This window comes from Salvelinus namaycush, chromosome 42 (genome assembly GCF_016432855.1).
Source record: "Salvelinus namaycush isolate Seneca chromosome 42, SaNama_1.0, whole genome shotgun sequence".
In the NCBI taxonomy this organism is placed as follows: domain Eukaryota; kingdom Metazoa; phylum Chordata; class Actinopteri; order Salmoniformes; family Salmonidae; genus Salvelinus; species Salvelinus namaycush.
The window spans coordinates 637,463-658,546 of NC_052348.1; the positions used below are offsets into that span (position 1 = coordinate 637,463).

Genomic DNA, 21,084 nt, shown 5'->3' on the forward strand with positions numbered 1-21,084 from the left:
ATCATCTTATAAATACATTTTCAATTAATTCTCCACATATTCCTAACAACAGCAAGTTACAATGTTTCCCTTTGTTTACACTCTGTGTGAACATTCATTGTCGCCATGATGGCAGGTAGCCTAGTGGTTAGAGCGTTGGGCCAGTAACCGAAAGGTTGCTAGAGCGAATCCCTGAGCTGACAAGGTAAAAATCTGTCGTTCTGCCCCTGAACAAGGCAGTTAACCCACTGTTCCTAGGCCGTCATTGTAAATAAGAATTTGTTCTTAACTGACTTAATTAGTTAAATAAAGATAAATAAATAAAAATGACTACGACAGGCTGTCTTGACTGGCCCTAACTTTAGCTGACGTTAGCGTCTATGCTAATGGTCTTTTATACATTTATTAAACTACATTTAAAAACTACATTTATTAAACTATCAAAACATTATAAAAAAATAACAATTATATCATTACACTCTGCTTAACTTGGTGTTTAATATCCTATGCTTTATAACTCGCTCACCTTGATGATAATGTTTAAAATAATCTGTTTATCTGGTGCTTCTCTCTTCAGTTTTCTGTTTGCTTTCTCATTCAACTGACTCACTGACTAGGTAGGCTAGCACGAGAGTGCGTGAAGCAACCAATAGAGCGGGCCGAAACAAGCTACGGTTGTCAGTGCTACAGTTGTAATGTGCAAGTTTGTAGATGCATGTCTATGTTTGGTTTTGTTAGTCCTGTTAATGAGAAAGTGAGATAAGTAAATGATAAGGATATGATGCAAGATACTTGATATCACAAATTATAAACCCAGGGAATATAATCATATTTCATTCACGAAATATGTATCATATTACATTAAACACATTATAAGGATATTGAGATATATTGTCTCTTATTTAATAATCTGTATTTTATTGTCCCGTCTCAGAAATTAGTGAATGATTTGTTTTACCCCCTTGTATTTTTAAGCATCAAGTATTTGTCTTCTTCAACTCTTCTTCAAAAAAGCCACCGTCCGTCCACGTAAGACATTGTAAGAGTTGTAACTTTGATGTTAAACAGCAGACTTTTTGTTTAACTGACAGATTGAGTTTGTTATTGTATCAGTGACTCTTGGAGACTTGGCATTGGAAAATCACATCTGGCTAACAAAACCTTGTTTATCAGACACATGGCATGGGGTGGAGAGGATCCCAGTTTGGCAGTAGAAACAACCTTCAATCATTTCGCTGCCCCCGGTTAAAAATAGGTCCCCGTTGCACTTTATCCTAAACATTTAGTGTTCAGCAAGTGTTCTGTTCTCACTGTTTGAGCACCGAAGGTCCTGAACCCATAAGGGACATGAATAGAGGGACATGAATTGAGAGTCCAAAAATGACTGCATATTGCAAAACACTGCTCGCCTGTAGCAATTTCCCCCAAAAAGAAACAATTCGCAGTGGCTAGAATATTCACTGTAGACAGTTATAACAGTCTTTATCTATCATGTTCTCTCTTTTCATGAGCTCATCTGCATAGGCACACAGAGCCAGTGCCACTTAAACAGTGTAAAGACTTATTTGTCAAATGAAATGGATCCTCGCGCAATACGGGGTGGAAGGGGGTGGCACAGTCATATAAATATACTAATATACTCAGACCATGGCAATTTGACTGGCACGCTCAATTCCTAAGTCTATGGGCACAGTCCCATCAGGGCAGATAGCATTTGAACACATCAGTTGAGGGCCCCTGGAGGTCAGGCCACACCCCCCCAGATAGCATATGAACATGTCGGTTGGGGGCCCCCTGGAAGTCGGCCCCCCCCCAGATAGCATATGAACACGTCATTAGCCATGGCAAAATGTCTGGAATTGCAGGAAATGATCTTTTAAAACTGTAGAATTTCCTCAGCCTCATAGCAAAATGTGTAGAATGACATTAGCTATACAACTGCGCATTTTCTCTGCATCATAGCAAGTGTGTAGATTTGCAGGACCTTAGCTCCTCCCTCCCTCAAAAAAAACATTTGCCCACTTGAAGTAGGTGCCCCGAGGCCCCAGATGTGGTAGTCTGGCCCTGAGTCCCATAGAGCTGTAGAGAACTATAAAGATCCTGGGAAAGCTTGACCTTATAACACCTCTGAACTAATGTGCCAAAAACACGTTCACAGTTGTTTTAACCTGATCACATTTAGACACATGGCAGAGATGTTAAAAAGAACACTGCATCAGATACATTGTTAAACATTCCATGACCAAGGACTAGTCATCTTGTCTCTGGTGTTTATCCATGTCTTTGTGGATCACATCATCAACCCTGTCTATTGTTTAACGTTGGCTTAACATTTGGTTACAAAGATGTAAATGTCATGGTGGGTGTTTCGGCCTCGTTTGTAAACGGTACATTTACTATAGACAGTCGGCTCCAAAATGGTTAGCTATATGGAAGTTATGATGGTAGGAATGTTGTGTGAATTATCTGATGCATACTGGGTTATTACACGGCAGGTGGTCAGCCACTGAACAGTCCAAACAGCTTGATGAAGTCAATAGATTGATGTACACTGTTCAGCATGTGCCAGTATTATGGGAATCCCGCTCTACCTTTTAGTATGTTTCATGCTTTATTAGACAGACTTAAAACAGATGCTAGGACACAGGCAGGTAGGGTTGAAATGGAGCTCAAACCCCAGTCTCCAGTGGGGAGGCATGTACATATGCTATTTATTTGCAGGGGACAATCTCAATATTACAATAATGCAACATCCATGTAAATGTGCCGGGGTTAGCCAAAAGCTCATTTGTACCCGTAGTCCCAAGGCAGCTAAGGACAATTGCCCAACCACACTAAATACTCACTAAAACAACACAAAATACAAATACATTACATCCTATAATATATAATTCTAACGACAACAACAATACTATCATCAACTGTCGTCGTACATATGAGGAACATCAGATAACTCGTGTACAGGTTTGGATAGATTTTAGCCATGTTTTCAATTCAAATGTAAAAGTACAATAATCAGTGCAGCTTCTCAAGTCCATGGGCTTTGCAGTCCAGTATATTGTAGCTCTAACAGAGAAGGCCGATTTTACTGTGTCGAAAAGGGACAACGCAATCTAGTTACTGCCCTTGTTATTCTGGAGGTGCTTTCCTTGAGCATGATATGTCAGCGTAGGGGTGGAGGGGCAAGACCATGCAGGATCTTAAAGACAAGGCTTGCATCTACATACTGCTTAAAGCTATCCAGACTAAAGAAATTATGTTTGTAAATGATATGACAATGGTGGTAACTGTTTGGTTTGTTATCAAAAATCATAAGTGTTTGTTTGCAGAGTGATTGTAACGGCTTTCTTCCTGGGATGAAGGAGAGGACCAAAATGCAGCGCAGTTAGTGTTCAACATGTTTAATTTGACGAACTGTGAACACTTACAACAATACAAAACAACAAACGTGAAAACCGAGACAGTCCTATCTGGTGCAGAACACAAACACAGAGACAGGAAACAACCACCCACAATCCCCAACACAAAACAAGCCACCTATATATGATTCTCAATCAGGGACAAGGATTGACAGCTGTCTCTGATTGAGAACCATATTAGGCTGAACACAGAAACAGACGAACTAGACACACAACATAGAATTCCCACCCAGCTCACGTCCTGACCAACACTAAACAAGCAAAACACATAAGAACTCTGGTCAGGACGTTACAGTACCCCCCCCTGAGGTGCGGACTCCGAACGCACCCCTAAAACTCAAGGGGAGGGTCTGGGTGGGCATCTGTCCGCGGTGGCGGCTCCGGCGGTGGACGAGGACACCACTCCACCATTGTCTTTGTCCCCCTCCTTAGCGTCCTTTGAGTGGCGACCCTCGCCCACGACCTTGGCCTAAGAATCCTCCCCAAGGCCCCCACATGATTTAGGAGGTAGCTCAGGACAGAGAGGTAGCTCAGGACAGAGAGGTAGCTCAGGACAGAGAGGTAGCTCAGGACAGAGAGGTAGCTCAGGACAGAGATGTAGCTCAGGACAGAGAGGTAGCTCAGGACAGAGAGGTAGCTCAGGACAGAGGGGCAACTCCGGACAGAGAGGCAGCTCAGGACGAATGGCAGCTCCGGACTGAGTGGCAGCTCCGGACTGAGTGGCAGCTCATGACTGTAGGGCAGCTCACGACTGGAAGGCAGCTCACGACTGGAGGGCAGCTCACGACTGGAGGGCAGCTCACGACTGGAGGGCAGCTCAAGACTGTAGGGCAGCTCATGACTGTAGGGCAGCTCATGACTGTAGGGCAGCTCATGACTGGAAGGCAGCTCATGACTGGAAGGCAGCTCATGACTGGCGGGCAGCTCATGACTGGCGGGCAGCTCATGACTGGAGGGCAGCTCATGACTGGAGGGCAGCTCATGACTGGAGGGCAGCTCATGACTGGAGGGCAGCTCATGACTGGAGGGCAGCTCATGACTGGAGGGCAGCTCATGACTGTAGGGCAGCTCATGACTGGAAGGCAGCTCATGACTGGAGGGCAGCTCATGACTGGAGGGCAGCTCTGGCGGCTCCTGACTGGCTGGCGGCTCCTGACTGGCTGGCGGATCTGGCGGCTCCTGACTGGCTGGCGGCTCTGGCGGCTCCTGACTGGCTGGCGGCTCTGGCGGCTCCTGACTGGCTGGCGGCTCTGGCGGCTCCTGACTGGCTGGCGGCTCTGGCGGCTCCTGACTGGCTGGCGGCTCTGGCGGCTCCTGACTGACGGACGGCTCTAGCGGCTCCTGACTGACGGACGGCTCTAATGGCTCGGGACAGACGGGCGGCTCTGAAGGCTCGTGGCAGACGGACGGCTCAGATGGCGCTGGGCAGACAGATGGCTCAGATGGCGCTGGGCAGACGGATGGCTCAGACGGCGCTGGGCAGACGGATGGCTCAGACGGCGCTGGGCAGACGGATGGCTCAGACGGCGCTGGGCAGACGGATGGCTCAGACGGCGCTGGGCAGACGGATGGCTCAGACGGCGCTGGGCAGACGGATGGCTCAGACGGCGCTGGGCAGACGGATGGCTCAGACGGCGCTGGGCAGACGGATGGCTCAGATGGTGCTGGGCAGGCAGGCAGCTCAGACGGCGCTGGGCAGACGAGCAGTGCAGGCGGCGTTGGGCAGACGGCCGACTCTGACCTGCTGAGGCGCACAGTAGGCCTGGTGCGTGGTGCCGGAACTGGTGGTACCGGACTGGAGACACGCACCTCAAGGCTAGTGCGGGGAGCAGGAACAGGGCACACTGGACTCTCGATGCGCACTATAGGCCTGGTGCGTGGTACCGGCACTGGTGGTACCGGGCTGAGTGCACGCACCTCAGGGCGAGTGCGGGGAGAAGGAACAGTGCGTACAGGGCTCTGGAGACGCACAGGAGGCTTGGTGCGTGGTGCCGGCACTGGTGGTACCGGGCTGGAGACACGCACCATAGGGCTAGTGCGTGGAGGAGGAACAGGGCTTTGGAGACGCACAGGAAGCTTGGTGCGTGGTGTAGGCACTGGTGGTACTGGACAGACCGGACCGTGAAGGCGTACTGGAGGTCTTGAGAGCAGGGCTGGCACCATCCGCCCTGGCTGGATCTTCACCCTAGCCCGGCAGATGTGGGGAGCTGAGATGTTGCGCACCGGGCTAAGCACACGCACCGGGGACACCGTGCGCTCCACCGCATAACACAGTGCCTGCCCGGTACGACGCCCTCTCTCTCCACTGGAAGCACGGCTGGGAGAGCTGTAGCGCCGAGCTGGCAGAGGACGTGCAGGGCTAGGGAGGCGCACAGGAGGCCTGGTGCGTGAGGCTGGCACAGTCTTAACCAGACGGCTAGCACGCACCTCAGGACGAGTATGGAGAGCTGTTCCCGGTGACATCAACTCCCCGACACGTTCAGTCGGGCGGATGTCGTGTCTTATGCACCAAACCAGCACCTCCCTCATAACTCTCTCCTCCAATTTCCCCATTAACTCCTTCACTGTCTCTGCGTCGCTCACCTCCAATTCCGCCCTGACCGGCTCCTTACGGTAAGCAGGGGGAGTTGGCTCAGGTCTGACTCCTGACTCTGCCACACTCCCCGTGTGCCCCCCCCCCAAGACATTTTTGGGGCTGCCTCTCGGGCCTCCAGCCGCTCTGCCGTGCTAGCGCCTCATAATAGCGCCTCTCCGCCTTCGCTGCCTCCAGCTCTTCTTTGGGGCGGCGATATTCCCCTGGCTCTGCCCAGGGTCCTTTGCCGTCTAGGTCGTCCTCCCATGTCCATTTCTCCAAATAGTGCAGCCTCTGCTGCTGCAGCCTCTCCTGCTGCTGCTGCTGCTGCTGCTTGGTCCGGGTTAGGTGGGTGGTTCTGTAACGGCTTTCTTCCTGGGATGAAGGAGAGGACCAAAATGCAGCGCAGTTAGTGTTCAACATGTTTAATTTGACGAACTGTGAACACTTACAACAATACAAAACAACAAACGTGAAAACCGAGACAGTCCTATCTGGTGCAGAACACAAACACAGAGACAGGAAACAACCACCCACAATCCCCAACACAAAACAAGCCACCTATATATGATTCTCAATCAGGGACAAGGATTGACAGCTGTCTCTGATTGAGAACCATATTAGGCTGAACACAGAAACAGACGAACTAGACACACAACATAGAATTCCCACCCAGCTCACGTCCTGACCAACACCAAACAAGCAAAACACATAAGAACTCTGGTCAGGACGTTACAGTGATTCAATTGGCTTCAGAATTGTAGCTCCTGCTTGTGACCAGCATGTGCGGCAATATCTCAGATGTGAGACAATCATAGCATGCATATATAGTTTGGCGGCCTCCAAATTTAATAATCCAAATTTAACCGTTATTCTGCCCTTGAATTGCGTTCCCATGCAAAACTAGACAGATAGCTAACAACTAAGTCTTCAATAAAACTCCCAAGGCGTGACTTTTCTTGAATGAATATATTGAAAACAGTTATGTTGTGAAAAAACAAATATTTTCCGAGGCTGAAGCATGACAAGAAGTAACTGCACTGAAAGACCTGCACCGTAGCGTTGTTTTTAGCTGCTCCTATGCGTGCAGAACGAATAATCTACTTCCTGTTTCCGTACAGTCTTTCTAAGTACCAGAAATCTCCACTAGGGGGCGATAAACACCATGGAACACAATGAAAATCCATCTTTACCACTGTAATAAAATAATCTGTTACCTTCTAACAGGATGGCAGCACACTCCCCGCCTGGTATAATGAAATTCTGCCACTATGAAATAAAACGTGTATTAAGAAACAAATAATGTCCTTTTTATTCTAATCTTTTGTCTCTAGGACGCTTCAGAAAGAAAAACAACAATCTCTGAGATTGGTCTCAGAAACACCTTAGCAGCTCCTTGCTTGACAATGTTTAGTTCTACTTTCCTAACCTTTTTGTCAGTACTTTGTTTTGGGAACTCTTTTCCATTTTCAAGGCATTTGAATTCCTCTTTGAAGGCTTCATGTTGCACACAGTGAATCATTGCTGTTTTGGCTTGTGACAACTCACTTGTACTGCATGGTTTATTACAGTCCTGCCAGCCTCTGCAGCTGGTGTTGTCCGCACCTTCATGGAAGGATCTGGCAACATGAATGAGTCGTGCTGTGGCTCGATTGAGAGCTTTCCAGCTTGAGAACCTCTCAAAGCGATGAGAGCCGAGTTGAGCTCCAGAAACCTTAGTGGCGAAGACAGTGACGTCTGGTCAAATTTCTGCGTCTGCGTGAGGCTCCAAGGTCAAAATGTATGTTCTCAGGCTCACTTGAGTTTGTTTGGGTTGGGAAAGGTGGACCTGAGAACCAACTGGTGTGCTTTAAGAGCGCAGCAAGTATGGGCCTGGTTGCATGGTCTGCTGGATTGCTGTCAGTGTTTACATAACACCACTGATCTGGATGGGTAGACTTGCTGATGCGAGTTACCCTATTGGCAACATACACATAGAATCTTTTGGTGACATTGTGGATGTAACCGAGAACTATCTTACTGTCTGTGTAGAACCCTCTAAACTCGTCATTAAGCTCGAGACCCTGGGTCTCGACCCCGCCCTGTGCAACTGGGTCCTGGACTTCCTGACGGGCCGTCCCCAGCTGGTGAGGGTAGGAAATAACATCTCCACCCTGCTGATCATCAACACTGGGGCCCCACAAGGGTGCCTTCTCAGCCCTCTCCTGTACTCCCTGTTCACCCATGACTGCGTGGCCATGCACGCCTCCAACTGAATCATCAAGTTTGCAGACGACACTACAGTGGTAGGCTTGATTACCAACAACGACGAGATGGCCTACAGGGAGGAGGTGAGGGCCCTCGGAGTGTGGTGTCAGGACATTAACCTCACACTCAACGCCAACAAAACAAAGGAGATGATCGAGGACCACATCGACGGGACAGTAATGGAGAAGGTGGAAAGTTTTAAGTTCCTCGGCATACACATCACGGACAAACTGAAATGATCCACCCACATAGACAGCGTGGTGAAGAAGGCACAACAGCGCCTCTTCAACCTCAGGAGGCTGAAGAAATTCGGCTTGTCACCAAAAACACTCAAACTTTTACAGATGCACAATCGAGAGCACCCTGTCGGGCTGTATCACCAGATGGTACGGCAACTGCTCCGCCCACAACCGTAAGGCTCTCCAGAGGGTAGTGAGGTCTGCACAACGCATCACCGGGGGCAAACTACCTGCTCCCCAGGACCCCTACTGTCACGAACGTCGTCGGGGAAATGACCGGACCAAGGTGCAGCGTCGTAAGCGTACATTTCTTTTTATTTTGAATATCGCCAACAAAAGCCTCTATGGCCAGGGTGTGACAGTACCCCCCCCTCCCAAAGGTGCGGACTCCGGCCGCAAAACCTGACTCTAGGGGAGGGTCCGGGTGGGCATCTACTTCGGTGGCGGCTCCGGTGCGGGACGCAGACCCCGCTCCACCTCTGCTCCACCCACTTTGGTGGCGCCTCTGGACTGGGGACCCTCGCTGCAGGCCCCGGACTGGGGGCCCTCGTTGCAGGCCCTCGTTGGAGGCTCCGGACTGGGGGCCCTCGTTGGAGGCTCCGGACTGGTACCGTCGCTGGAGGCTCCGGACTGGGGACCGTCGCTGGAGGCTCCGGCCTGGAGACCGTCGCTGGAGGCTTCGGCCTGGAGACCGTCGCTGGAGGCTCCGGCCTGGAGGGCGTCGCTGGAGGCTCCGGACTGGAGACCGTCGCTGGAGGCTCCGGACCGCGGATCGATTCTTGAGGCTTCGTGCCATGGATCCTTATTGCAGGCTCCGGGCCATGGACCATCACTGGAGGCTTCGTGCCATGGACCATCACTGGAGGCTTTGTGCCATGGATCACCACTGGAGGCTTCGTGGCATGGATCATCACTGGAGGCTTCGTGCCATGGATCACCACTGGAGGCTTCGTGCCATGGATCACCACTGGAGGCTTCGTGCCATGGATCACCACTGGAGGCTTCGTGCCATGGATCATCACTGGAGGCTTCTTGCCATGGATCATCACTGAAGGCTTCTTGCCATGGATCATCACTGGAGGCTTCTTGCCATGGATCATCACTGAAGGCTTCTTGCCATGGATCATCACTGGAGGCTTCGTGCCATGGATCATCACTGGAGGCTTCGTGTCATGGATCATCACTGGAGGCTTCGTGCCATGGATCATCACTGGAGACTTCGTGCCATGGATCATCACTGAAGGCTTCGTGCCATGGATCATCACTGGAGTGAGGAGACGTATGGACAGCCTGGTGCGTGGAGCTGCCACAGGGCTTACCAGGCTGGGGAGACATACAGGAGGCCTGGTTCTGGGAGCAGGCACAGGACTCACCCGGCTGGGGTGACATACAGGAGGCCTGGTTCTGGGAGCAGGCACCGGATACACTGGGCCGTGGAGGCGCACTGGAGGTCTCGAGCGTAGAGCCTGCACAACCCATCCTGGCTGGATGGTTACCTTCGCCCGGCAAAGGCGGGGCGCTGGCACAGGACGCACTGGGCTGTGCAGACGCACCAGAGACACAGAGCGCAGAGCCGGCGCAGGATATCCTGGGCCGTAGAGACGCACTGGCGGCCAGATGCACTGAGCCGGCACCATCCGTCCTGGCTGGGTGCCCACTCTAGCCCGGCCGATGCGGGGAGCTGGAATGTAGCGCACCGGGCTGTGAACGCGCACTGGAGACAGCGTGCGCTCCACCGCATAACACGGTGCCTGACCAGTACCACGCTCCCTACGTTAATCACGAGGAGTTGGCTCAGGTCTCCAACCTGACATGGGGGGGGGGATGGCCTCCCGTTCTTTCGTGCCAGCCGTGACCCTGTGTAATCCTGGGCCCTTTTTCTCGCTGCCTCCGCTTTCCTCGCTGCTTCCACCTGCTCCCAAGGCAGGCAAACCTTTCCTGCCAGGATCTCCTCCTTTGGACGGCGATATTCACCAGCCTTTGCCCAGGGTCCCTTGCCTTCCAAGATCTCCTCCCATGTCCATTCCTCCAGAAAACTCTGCTCCTCCTGGCCACGCCGCTTGGTCCGTTTGTGGTGGGTAGTTCTGTCACGAACGTCGTCAGGGAAATGACCGGACCAAGGTGCAGCGTGGTGAGCGTACATTTATTTGTATTCTGAATGTCGCCATCAAAAACAAGAAACAACAAAAACGAACGTAAAGCTTACTAGGGCTATACAGGCCACTAACAAAGTCACCTACTGACAACTAAGGTGGAAAAACAGGCTGCCTAAGTATGATTCCCAATCAGAGACAACGATAGACAGCTGTCCCTGATTGAGAACCATACCCGGCCAAAGCATTGAAACAGAAAACATAGAAATAAAGAAACTAGAATGCCCACCCTACACCACTCGCGTGACACCTACACCACTCCATGTCACAGGAAGGCCAAAAAGATCATCAAGGACAACAACCACCCGAGCCACTGCCTGTTCACCCCGCTATCATCCAGAAGGCGAGGTCAGTACAGGTGCATCAGAGCTGGGACCGAGAGACTGAAAAACAGCTTCTATCTCAAGGCCATCAGACTGTTAAACAGCCATCACTAACATTGAGTGGCTGCTACCAACATACTGACTCAATCTCTAGCCTTTTTAATAATAAAAAATTGGATGTAATAAATGTATCACTAGTCACTTTAAACTATGCCACTTTATTTAATGTTTACATACTGTACTCTATACCATCTACTGCATCTTGACTATGCCGTTCGGCCATCGCTCATCCATATATTTTTATTGACATAATCTTATTCATTCCTTTACACTTGTGTGTATAAGGTAGTTGTTGTGAAATTGTTAGATTACTTGTTAGATATTACTGCATGGTCAGAACTAGAAGCACAAGCATTTCGCTACTATCGCATTAACATCTGCTAACCATGTGTATGTGACAAATAAAATTTGATTTGAACTTTGCCGCATTTACATCAATGTCCATTTCGTCTCTGATCAGTTCATACATCTCAACAGCTAGCACAGCCGCACACAGTTCTAGGCATGGGATAGTGTGGGCCGGTAGAGGGGCCAATTTTGATTTCCCCATGACAAATCCAACATGGCATTGACCTTCTGAGTCAATAACTCTCAGGTAGGCTACCGCTCCTATGGCTACTGTAGAGGCATCCGAGAAGCTGTGTAGCTCTCTTCTTTGAGTGGTAGACAAGGAGACTGGGATGTAGGTCCGCTGAATATACATATGTTCCAACATCAAAGATTCCTTCCACACTTTCCATTCCTCTTCTTTTTCTGTGGGAAGGGGGGCATCCCACTCACTCTGATCAGGAGAGTTCTCTTATTAAGGCTTTACCTTGCATTGTTATTGGAGCCACGAACCCAAGGGGGTCATAAAGACTATTCACTGTGGACAGGATGCCTCTCTGCGTAAAAGGCTTCTCATTGTGGGACACCTGGAATGAGAAGCTGTCTGTTTCCAGGTTCCAGGAAAGTCCCAGACTCTGTTGAAAGGGGAGAGGATCCATTCCGAGGTCCAGGTCTTTTAAGTCTTTAGCACGGTCCTCCATAGAGAAGGCTTCCATAACTGTTTTGCTATTGGATGCAATCTTGTGTAGTTTCATGTTGGACTCCGCTAACATTGCTTGTGTTTTTCTTAGAATGTTGACAGCTTCTTCTGTAGTAGCTACTGATGTCAGCCCATCATCAACGAAGAAGTTCCTCACTACATATTGCTTGGGTTCTGACCCGTGTTCCTTCTCACCCTGTAGAGCTGCTCGTCTCATGCAGTAGATGTTCCCAAATACATGGACTTTCATCCTGTACTCAGTTATGTTTCTATCTGGGTTGTTGTCTTCATACCAGAGAAACCTTAAGTAATCTCTGTGATCCTCACGTACACCAAAACAGTAAAACATTTGTTGCACACCTGCCGTTAGTGCAATGCAATCCTTGCGGAAGTGCATTAGGACGCCCAAGAGTGTGTTGTTTAAGTCTGGACCACTGACACTTAGCACTGGAGTCAAACACCACTCTTATTTGTTTAGGCGTTTGTGGATGGTTAACACCAAATATGGGCAGATACCAGCGTTCTTTGTCTCCTTCTAGTGGCAGAGAAGGTTCGGCTTGGTCGTTATCCAGCAACTTTTGGATGAAGTCAATAAAATGACGCTTCATGTCAGGTTTTTTGTCTAAAGTCCTGCGAAGTGATGTCAGACGGTTCATGGCCTGCTCCCTGTTATTAGGAAGGCAACGTCTAGTGGGGTGAAAGGGTAGTGGAGCCACCCAGTTGTTTCCATCATCCTGGAAAACCTGTTTGTCCATAATGTCCAAGAAGGCTTTGTCCTCCACTGATGGTGCTGGTTTATCATCGTCTTGTGTTTTGTCGAACACAGAACATCCCAGGCTGTCTGTGTTCACAGTTGTGCTTGGATCTCTCGAGTGCACTGTAGAGGGAGAGATGCGTTTCTGAGCTACGCTGTTGTAGTTCTCTTTCACCTGGATGATGTCAGGGCAAGGGCTCAGATAGGATGTGCGACCATTTTGAAGTATGTTTGTCCTGAACACGATGACACTGGCTTGTCGGTGAGCCGTTCCCAGACAGACCTTACCCATGATGACCCACCCGAGAACGAGTCGCTGTGCATAAGGAGTGTCGTGGGGCCCATTGATTTGCTCTCCTTTAGTACCCTTAAGATGTCTCATCCTAAGAGCAGGAGGATGGGAGCGTCTGGGTCCACAGCTGGAATTTCAACTAACTTATGTTTTAATTCGATTAAGTTAACTTAGCAGAGTTGTCAATTGATGTTGAAGAGATTGAAAAACTCTGTCTTGGCCAGAGATTTGTTGCTCTGTTCATCAAGCACTACATACATTTTGACAGCTTTCTCTCTTTTCCCAGCTGGATAAGCTTTGACTAGGCATATTTTTGAACATGATCTTGGATTGACTGCCTCACCACAGATCTCTGTACACTTTGAGGTGACAGATAGAAGAGCATTGTCACCTTGCTCCCCGCCATGCTCTTTCTCTGCGGTAGCGGTGTCTGTATTTGAAGGGGCTGGGCCTGGATGCAGAGCAGAGAAGCAAGATGTCTGTCGCTGTCACACTCAGAGCACCTTACAGTCTTTACAGTGTCTTGCTGCTGTACCTGGCAGGTTTCTCACTTTTCGTAGACACCTGGGTAGTTGAGGTGTAGAGGGTGAAACTGGGGTCATTTCTAGTTTTCGCCAGATTCCTGATGAATCTCGAGAACAAGAATGGTGGGAATGCTACCCGATAGTCCTCCTTGTATTTGGATCCCTGTGCAATCCATTTTTCTTGTAAACTAAATGGACGTTTCTCTACTATAGGGTTTACCCCCCGAGATGTGTCCAGATAAGCGAGGCCTAGAAGGTACCCTTCTACTTTACCACACTCTAGTTCAAGAAGAATGTCACCTAGTTCTCTTAGTTTGTGATTGTCTTTGTTAGCCAGTTTTGGAAAATCATCAATTTTCTTCAACAGTGCATTCTCGATCACTTTTGTTGTACCATAGCACTCTTCTAGTCGTGTTAACTAGTCATATTAAGCCCTGCTGTTGCGTTGAAAATATAGACAGATCTAATTCTCTTTGCTTGCTCAGACGACTCTCCCCTTAGCCACTTGGTAATTAGATCTAACTCTTCGCTGGCTGATAAATTCAAGTCTCTGGTCGCATTGAGAAAGGATGCTTTCCATGCCCATGCCTTTCAGGGCGATCATCAAACTTCAGGAGTCTGTAACTCACCATCTCACGGCGTAGGTGGTACTTGATGAGGTCTGATGCCACTTGTGACTCAGGGAAGCTTTGTGTGTGTGACTGGAAGTGGGCTTGTTTTCCATTTCCACCATGCTGCTGTTCATTTCTTTTGAACGGAGAGTCTCTGCTCATGCTCTGTTTGCTACTTTCTGGATTGTGGCATGTAGCTGGGTTAACAGTAAGCTCTTGTGTCTCCACTTCAAATAGAAGTTCAGCAAAGTAGGGCCTAGCATGTTGTTGCACATACTCACATCTACGTTGGACTGGACTTAAGGGCTGTCTCCCTGTGTCTAGTTCTTTGCGAAGCTCTCTGCGTTCTGATCCTACAGCTTCTTCAAAGGCTGCAGCTTCAGCCAACGCAGCAGCAGCTGTTCTCTCAACTTGGAGAACATATAAACTTGCATTGAGGTCAGCTTTTTGCTTCAACAGAAGCTTCCTTCTCAGCATAGGAGACTTGAGCACGCGCTGCGTTCGCCTTGGCGCGTGCTTTGATGGCTGCAGAACTCGCCGCTAAGGATTTGCTTGACTGTTTTGATGGCTTTGATCTTGTAGACTGAGACTTGGTCCCAATGTGCTGAAGAGGCTCCTCCATCTCTCTCTGTCAAACACTTGGCTCTGGTTGTTGTATCGTAGACTGCTGGTCTTCCCTAGGATCAGAGGCTTTGTTGGTAGAAACATAACCACCGCTGTGTGGTTATTCTTGTGCTTGAGCCCGCCGTGATGATGTTTTTTCACTATTCTTCCCTTGAATTGCGTTCCCATGCAAAACTAGACAGATAGCTAACAACTAAGTCTTCAATAAAACTCCCAAGGCGTGACTTTTCTTGAATGAATATATTGAAAATGTTTGTTGTGAAAAAACAAATATTTTCCGAGGCTGAAGCGTGACAAGAAATAACTGAACTGAAAGACCTGCACCGTAGCGTTGTTTTTAGCTGCTTCTATGCGTGCAGAATGAATTCTCCCCATTAACAAGAACAGCTCATTGGGAAGAATCAATGGATTTCTTAGAGAAGTACATACAAACAGTCTTGTCGATATTTAAATGGGGGCAAGAATTAGTCATCCATTTAGAAACATGTACCATAGCTTCAGTTAACTTGTTAACAACCAATTGTTTATTTTTGGAGTGTACATACAGAACTGTATTGTCTGCATACATCTGTATGTTAACTTGTGGGCAAGAAAGTGGGAGATCATTTATATAGATGGTAAACAGAAGGGGGCCTAATATTGACCTTTGTGGGACACCAATGTTATAGTAAAGAGAGTCCGACTAAGTGTCCCCCAAACGAACCCTGTTTGTCAGATGGGAATGCATCCAACTAATGACTTCAGTGGACACATTAAGGGAGGATAGTTTCGATAGGAGGACCTCATGATTCACAGTATCAAAGGCCTTTTTAAGATCCAAAAAGACTGTGCAGACTTCACCACCTATGTTCCAGTTTAGATTTAATGCACTCCAGAAAATAGCAATTGGCTGTTCGATAGAATGGTTAGTTCTGAAACCAAATTGCATTTGATGTATGGAGTTGCCCTGAATGAGGTGATCAGTCAGATGATTAGCCACCCGTCTTTCAGCTACTTTTGATAGCACTGGAAGAATGCTTATTGGTCTGTAATTTTCCACCAGTGTTGGGTCACCAGATTTTAAAACAGGTATCACTGCAGCAGACTTCCAAGCATTGGGGAAGAACTCATATTTGATGGACAGATTAACTAGATGTACAATAGGGGCAATCAGAGAATATTTTTGTCTCTTCAGGAATACATTGTCTAGACCAAATACATATTTTGTTCTAGAGCTCCTGAAGAAGCTAATAATACTGTCAACTGCTGACGCTGATATTTCAGGAATTCTGAATATTGGTTTATTATTATCTATGGGAGTGAACACTGTGACCTTGGTTGAACATCTTTGAGTCAGTTCCCTGAGCCAGTTCTTTGAGTCAGATTGAAATAATCTGATCTGAGTTTTTTTCCTGCAAGTTTTGTTTTCCCAGTTTATATTGAAATCGCCCATGAAGATAATCTCCTTCTTATGATCACATTCTTTAAGCATGGCATTTAGATGGTCTTAAAACGAGATATCAGATGTTGATGGTCGATATAATCCAATAGAATGTGGAAGACATTCAGCCCCATACATTCAATGTCATTGGCATGTTTCCATATGATACGATTGCATTTTAAGTTATCTTTCATGTACATAAGCAATCCACCCCGTCTGCCCTCTCCCTCCTGAATATGAAATGTCCAGGGACATTAAAGCAGAAATAGGAGAATATTTCTTCAGCCATGTCTCAGAGAAACAGAAAAAAATCTAGATTAGAGTAATTCAATACATGTTCTACCTGTTCACTCTTAGAAATAATGCTACGAATATTCAGATGACCTCCCAATATTCCTCTAGGCTTGGAACGAGGGTCCCAGAGCATTTTAGCCCGATTAACGGTTTGAAAAAGTTTCATAGTACAATGTTTAAAAAAAGAAAAAAGCCATGTTAGCGACAGAAGTTATGCTCACATACACAGTGTCCTTCTCTGAACCAGATAATATAGGTTGCTCAAATATAAGTTATTTCAATCCTTCAGCAATGATTTCGGTCTGGATGGCTAATTAGGGGGACTTTTCTCCACTTCTTCCAGAATTACATCCTCCATATCAGCCTTTTTTTCTGCAGGTGACCTAACTCAAGACTCTGATGGAGAGCTTGGTACCCTGGGCCGCTTGGGTGTATGTTGATTCCGGATTGTTTGAATGAAAGCCAGCATTGATGTTTGGCTGCCTTCTATTGTATTCCCCAAAGAGTTGCACCGCCTTCGGGGTCCCTTATTAACCTCAAGATTTTCTATTGGGTCATGATTGTCACTGGTCTCAGTAGCTACTTTCCCAGCTTAATTTTTAGCATTTTTCCTTATTTTTCGTTGAATAAGAGGTCACTGTTGCAGACTCTGGCTCACCAGGTACCAACTCCAATGTTTCATTCACTCCGTCTTTGTCTTTGGGAGCCGAGGAATTATCTTCTTCAACCTCAGTCTCACTGAGATCAGTCATTTCAGCTGAGATATGTGATACGTCTGCCCTACTCATGGGGACAGTAATTGTTGTCCTGCACATAGTGTTACTTACTCGACCGTGGCTCTGTATGGGAAACCCTGTTTTCTTGAGCATCCTCTTCTTTCCCTAGATAACCATTGGGATCCACACAGGAGAGGTGGTAACTGGGGTCATAGGTCAAAGGATGCCCCGCTACTGCCTGTTTGGAAATACTGTCAACCTCACCAGCCGTACAGAAACCACAGGAGAGAAGGGAAAAATCAACATTTCAGAATATACTTACAGGTAAGGATAATAACGGCTTTATTTAGATGAATGAGACATTGCTGTGAAGTGCTGATCCATCCTTTGTAAGATTGTGCATGGCATGTTATATTACTGTTGCTGACACCTGTATGTGTGTGTCTTGGGGGTTGGGCTAAAGGAAAAAAAACACCTTCTTTTGAAGCAGCCTTTGGGAACAACATATTGTTGAATTCTGTGAAAATGTGGGAAATACATTTTGATTTCAGATGTTTGCAGTCAGCAGAGAATGCTGACCCCCAGTTTCATTTGGAGTACCGAGGACCCATCACCATGAAAGGCAAGAAGGAGCCCATGAATGTGTACTTTCTGTCGCGCAAAAGTACTGAAAGCATAGTTTGATCATAAAAGCATTCTCCTTTCCCCAGTGGGCAAAATGCATAAAGGTGTAATTTTGGGGTTCTAATTTGGTTTTATGGGTTGAAGAGATGTCAGATAACCAAATTATAACCAAGAGAAGATGTCCTTTTCTGGTCGCGAAAAAGAGATGATAAAAAAAACGTTTTACAATCAGCATAAAACCAGACCATGACGTACGCCTGACCAGTTTTGCTCACTGGGTCACTTGTCAGTTTCAAGAAGCTGCTCTATCTGAAGACATAATAATTTTACCATCTAGAAATATACCTTGTTCTCTCCTTCACCAACAGTTATTCTTATTGTTGGTATGTACAGTTGAAGTTGGAAGTTTACATACACTCTTAGGTTGAAATCATTAAAACTCGTTTTTTAACCACTCCACACATTTCTTGTTAACAAACTATAGTTTTGGCAAGTCGGTTAGGACATCTACTTTGTGCATGACACAAGGAATTTTTCCAACAATTGTTTACAGACAGATTATTTCACTTATAATTCACTGTATCACAATTCCAGTGGGTCAGAAATTACATACACTAAGTTGACTGTGCCTTTAAACAGCTTAGAAAATTCCAGAAAATTATGTAATGGCTTTAGAAGCTTCTGATAGGCTAAATTACATAATTTCAGTCAATTGGAGGTGTACCTGTGGATGTATTTCAAGGCCTACCTTCAAACTCAGTGCCTCTTTGCTTGACATCATGGGGAAATCAAAAGAAATCAGCCAAGACCTCAGAATTTTTTTTTAGACATCCACAAATCTGGTTCATCCTTGGAAGCAATTTCCAAATGCCTGTACAAACAATAGTATGCAAGTATAAACACCATGAGACCACGCAGCCGTCATACCGCTCAGGAAGGAGACGCATGACCATCGTTATGTTTGGAGGAAAAAGGGGGGGGCTTGCAAGCCGACGAACACCATCCCAACCGTGAAGCACGGGGGTGGCAGCATCATGTTGTGGGGGTGCTTTGCTGCAGGAGGGACTGGTGCACTTCACAAACTAGATGGCATCATGAGGTAGGAAAATTATGTGGATATATTGAAGCAACATCTCAAGACATCGGTCAGGAAGTTAAAGCTTGGTTGCAAATGGGTCTTACAAATGGACAATGACCCCAAGCAATCTTTCAAAGTTGTGGCAAAATGGCTTAAGGACAACAAAGTCAAGGTATTGGAGTGGCCATCACAAAGCCCTGACCTCAATCTTGTAGAAAATTTGTGGGCAGAACTGAAAAAGCGTGTGCGAGCAAGGAGGCCTACAGACCTGACTCAGTTACACCAGCTCTCAGGAGGAATGGGCCAACATTCACCCAACTTATTGTGGGAAGCTTGTGGAAGGCTACCTGAAACGTTTGAACCAAGTTAAACAATTTAAAGCCAATGCTACCAAAAACGAATTGAGTGTATGTAAACTTCTGACCCACTGGGAATGTGATGAAAGAAATAAAAGCTGAAATAAATCATTCTCTGTTATTATTCTGACATTTCACATTCTTAACATAAATTGGTGATCCTAACTGACCTAAAACTGAATTTTTACTAGGATTAAATGTCAGGAATTGTGAAAAACTGAGTTTAAATGTATTTTGCTTAAGTGTATGTAAACTTCCGACCTCAACTGTATGTTTGTTTCAAGTGACAAATAAGGTACATTTATAGGTTTAATTTAGTATGATATGACACAGATGAAGAACGTATTTTATGGATATACTGTAGGTACGGGCACGTATTGAAATACAATGTCATGTATTTTTTTTCTCTATCCATTCCAGCATTTGAAGTAGTATTTTACACTCAAAGTATTCTGTATTCTATGTATTTATTCACTGATGTTGTATCTGTGCACTGATTGTATTTGTTATTTTAATTTGTGGTGTAATATACATGTATAGGCCAAAATGTATAGGCCAAATCAAAATCTCAGCTGTGAATTCCATATTCTGTAGGACACACTGAACTTTTGGTATTATGTATTAAACACATTAAATATTTCACTTAACCATCCAAATACATTTTAACACCAATATGCAGTGTTGTGTAGTAGTGAACTACATGTAGTTCAACTAGTAATTTAACTACATTTTGCAGTAGCTTGGTGGTAGTTGAACTAAATTCAAATCTAGGTAGCGTTTTCAGTAGTTAATTACTTTCTTTGCCATGTAGTGGTGTAGCTAACTGCTGGAACTTAACACTACTCTTTTTGCAAAAATAAAATAAAATATGGGTGAGGTAGGCAATCATTTCCTTTCTTTTTCGGCCTCAGACCTGCCTAATTCTCACTTGAAACAGTTTTTGTGTTTAATAGGCTAAATTACATATTCTGTTAACATATGACCCCAATGTGATCTGTTCTTGGAATTTGTAGTCTATGACATTTCAGATTTACGTATCGTAATTTTCACGATTTGGATGTAGAGAACTACTTTTTCAAAGTGACTCCGGCTCCCGAGTGACGCAGCGGTCTAAGGCACTGCATCTCAGTGCTAGAGGCGTCATTACAGACCTTGGTTTGATTCCAGGCTGTATCACAACTGGCCGTGATTGGGAGTCCCATAGGGCGGCGCACAATTGGCCCAGGTTAGGATTTGCCTTGTTTGAACAAGGTAGTTAACCCACTGTTCCTAGGCCATCATTGTAAATAAGAATGTGTTCTTACCTGACTTGCCTAGTTAAGTAAACTAGATTTTTCTCAAGGGTAGATTTAGTGTAGCTTAACTTCTTCCAGTGTGAAGTAATTGGTAGCTTGGTAAACTATATTTTCAGAGTAGCTTCCCTAACACTGTCAATATGTTGTTCTGTAAGTGTAACATTTATTTTGAACTACACTCACCCAAAAAACCTTGTTAATGTGCAAGTGCCTCACAACGTGGATGCTATTGTGCAGGAGCAGACTATTGTTTCATTTATGATTTTTGTTGAATAAAAAGAGGCTACCAGAGCTGTGGTATTGTTTTTTTGTTCGTTTTTATTCCTTATTTCCACGCTGGCATGTAATGGGGTTTGTTGGGTAGCCTTGTGGAACCAGCCGAGATCGGGCTGCTTCCACCAGGCTAGATAGTTGGGACAATAATTGGGAGAAATGTATCAAATATTTGAATAGGGGTGGACTGTCAAGGAATAAGTG

At 46.4% G+C, this 21,084-nt stretch overlaps 1 protein-coding gene across 2 annotated transcripts in view; it reads left to right on the plus strand.

Annotated features, from left to right (window-relative positions):
* Positions 1–18,351, plus strand: part of LOC120034999 (guanylate cyclase soluble subunit beta-1) — a 57,390-nt gene extending 39,039 nt beyond the window's left edge. For both annotated transcript variants that reach the window (XM_038981734.1, XM_038981735.1), the window contains 2 exons: positions 17,424–17,578; positions 17,806–18,351. In XM_038981734.1, coding sequence (XP_038837662.1) covers positions 17,424–17,578; positions 17,806–17,938 — 288 coding nt within the window. In that variant the 3' untranslated portion in view covers positions 17,939–18,351. The remainder of the gene's footprint in view (positions 1–17,423; positions 17,579–17,805) is intronic.
* The last annotated feature ends 2,733 nt before the right edge of the window (positions 18,352–21,084 follow it).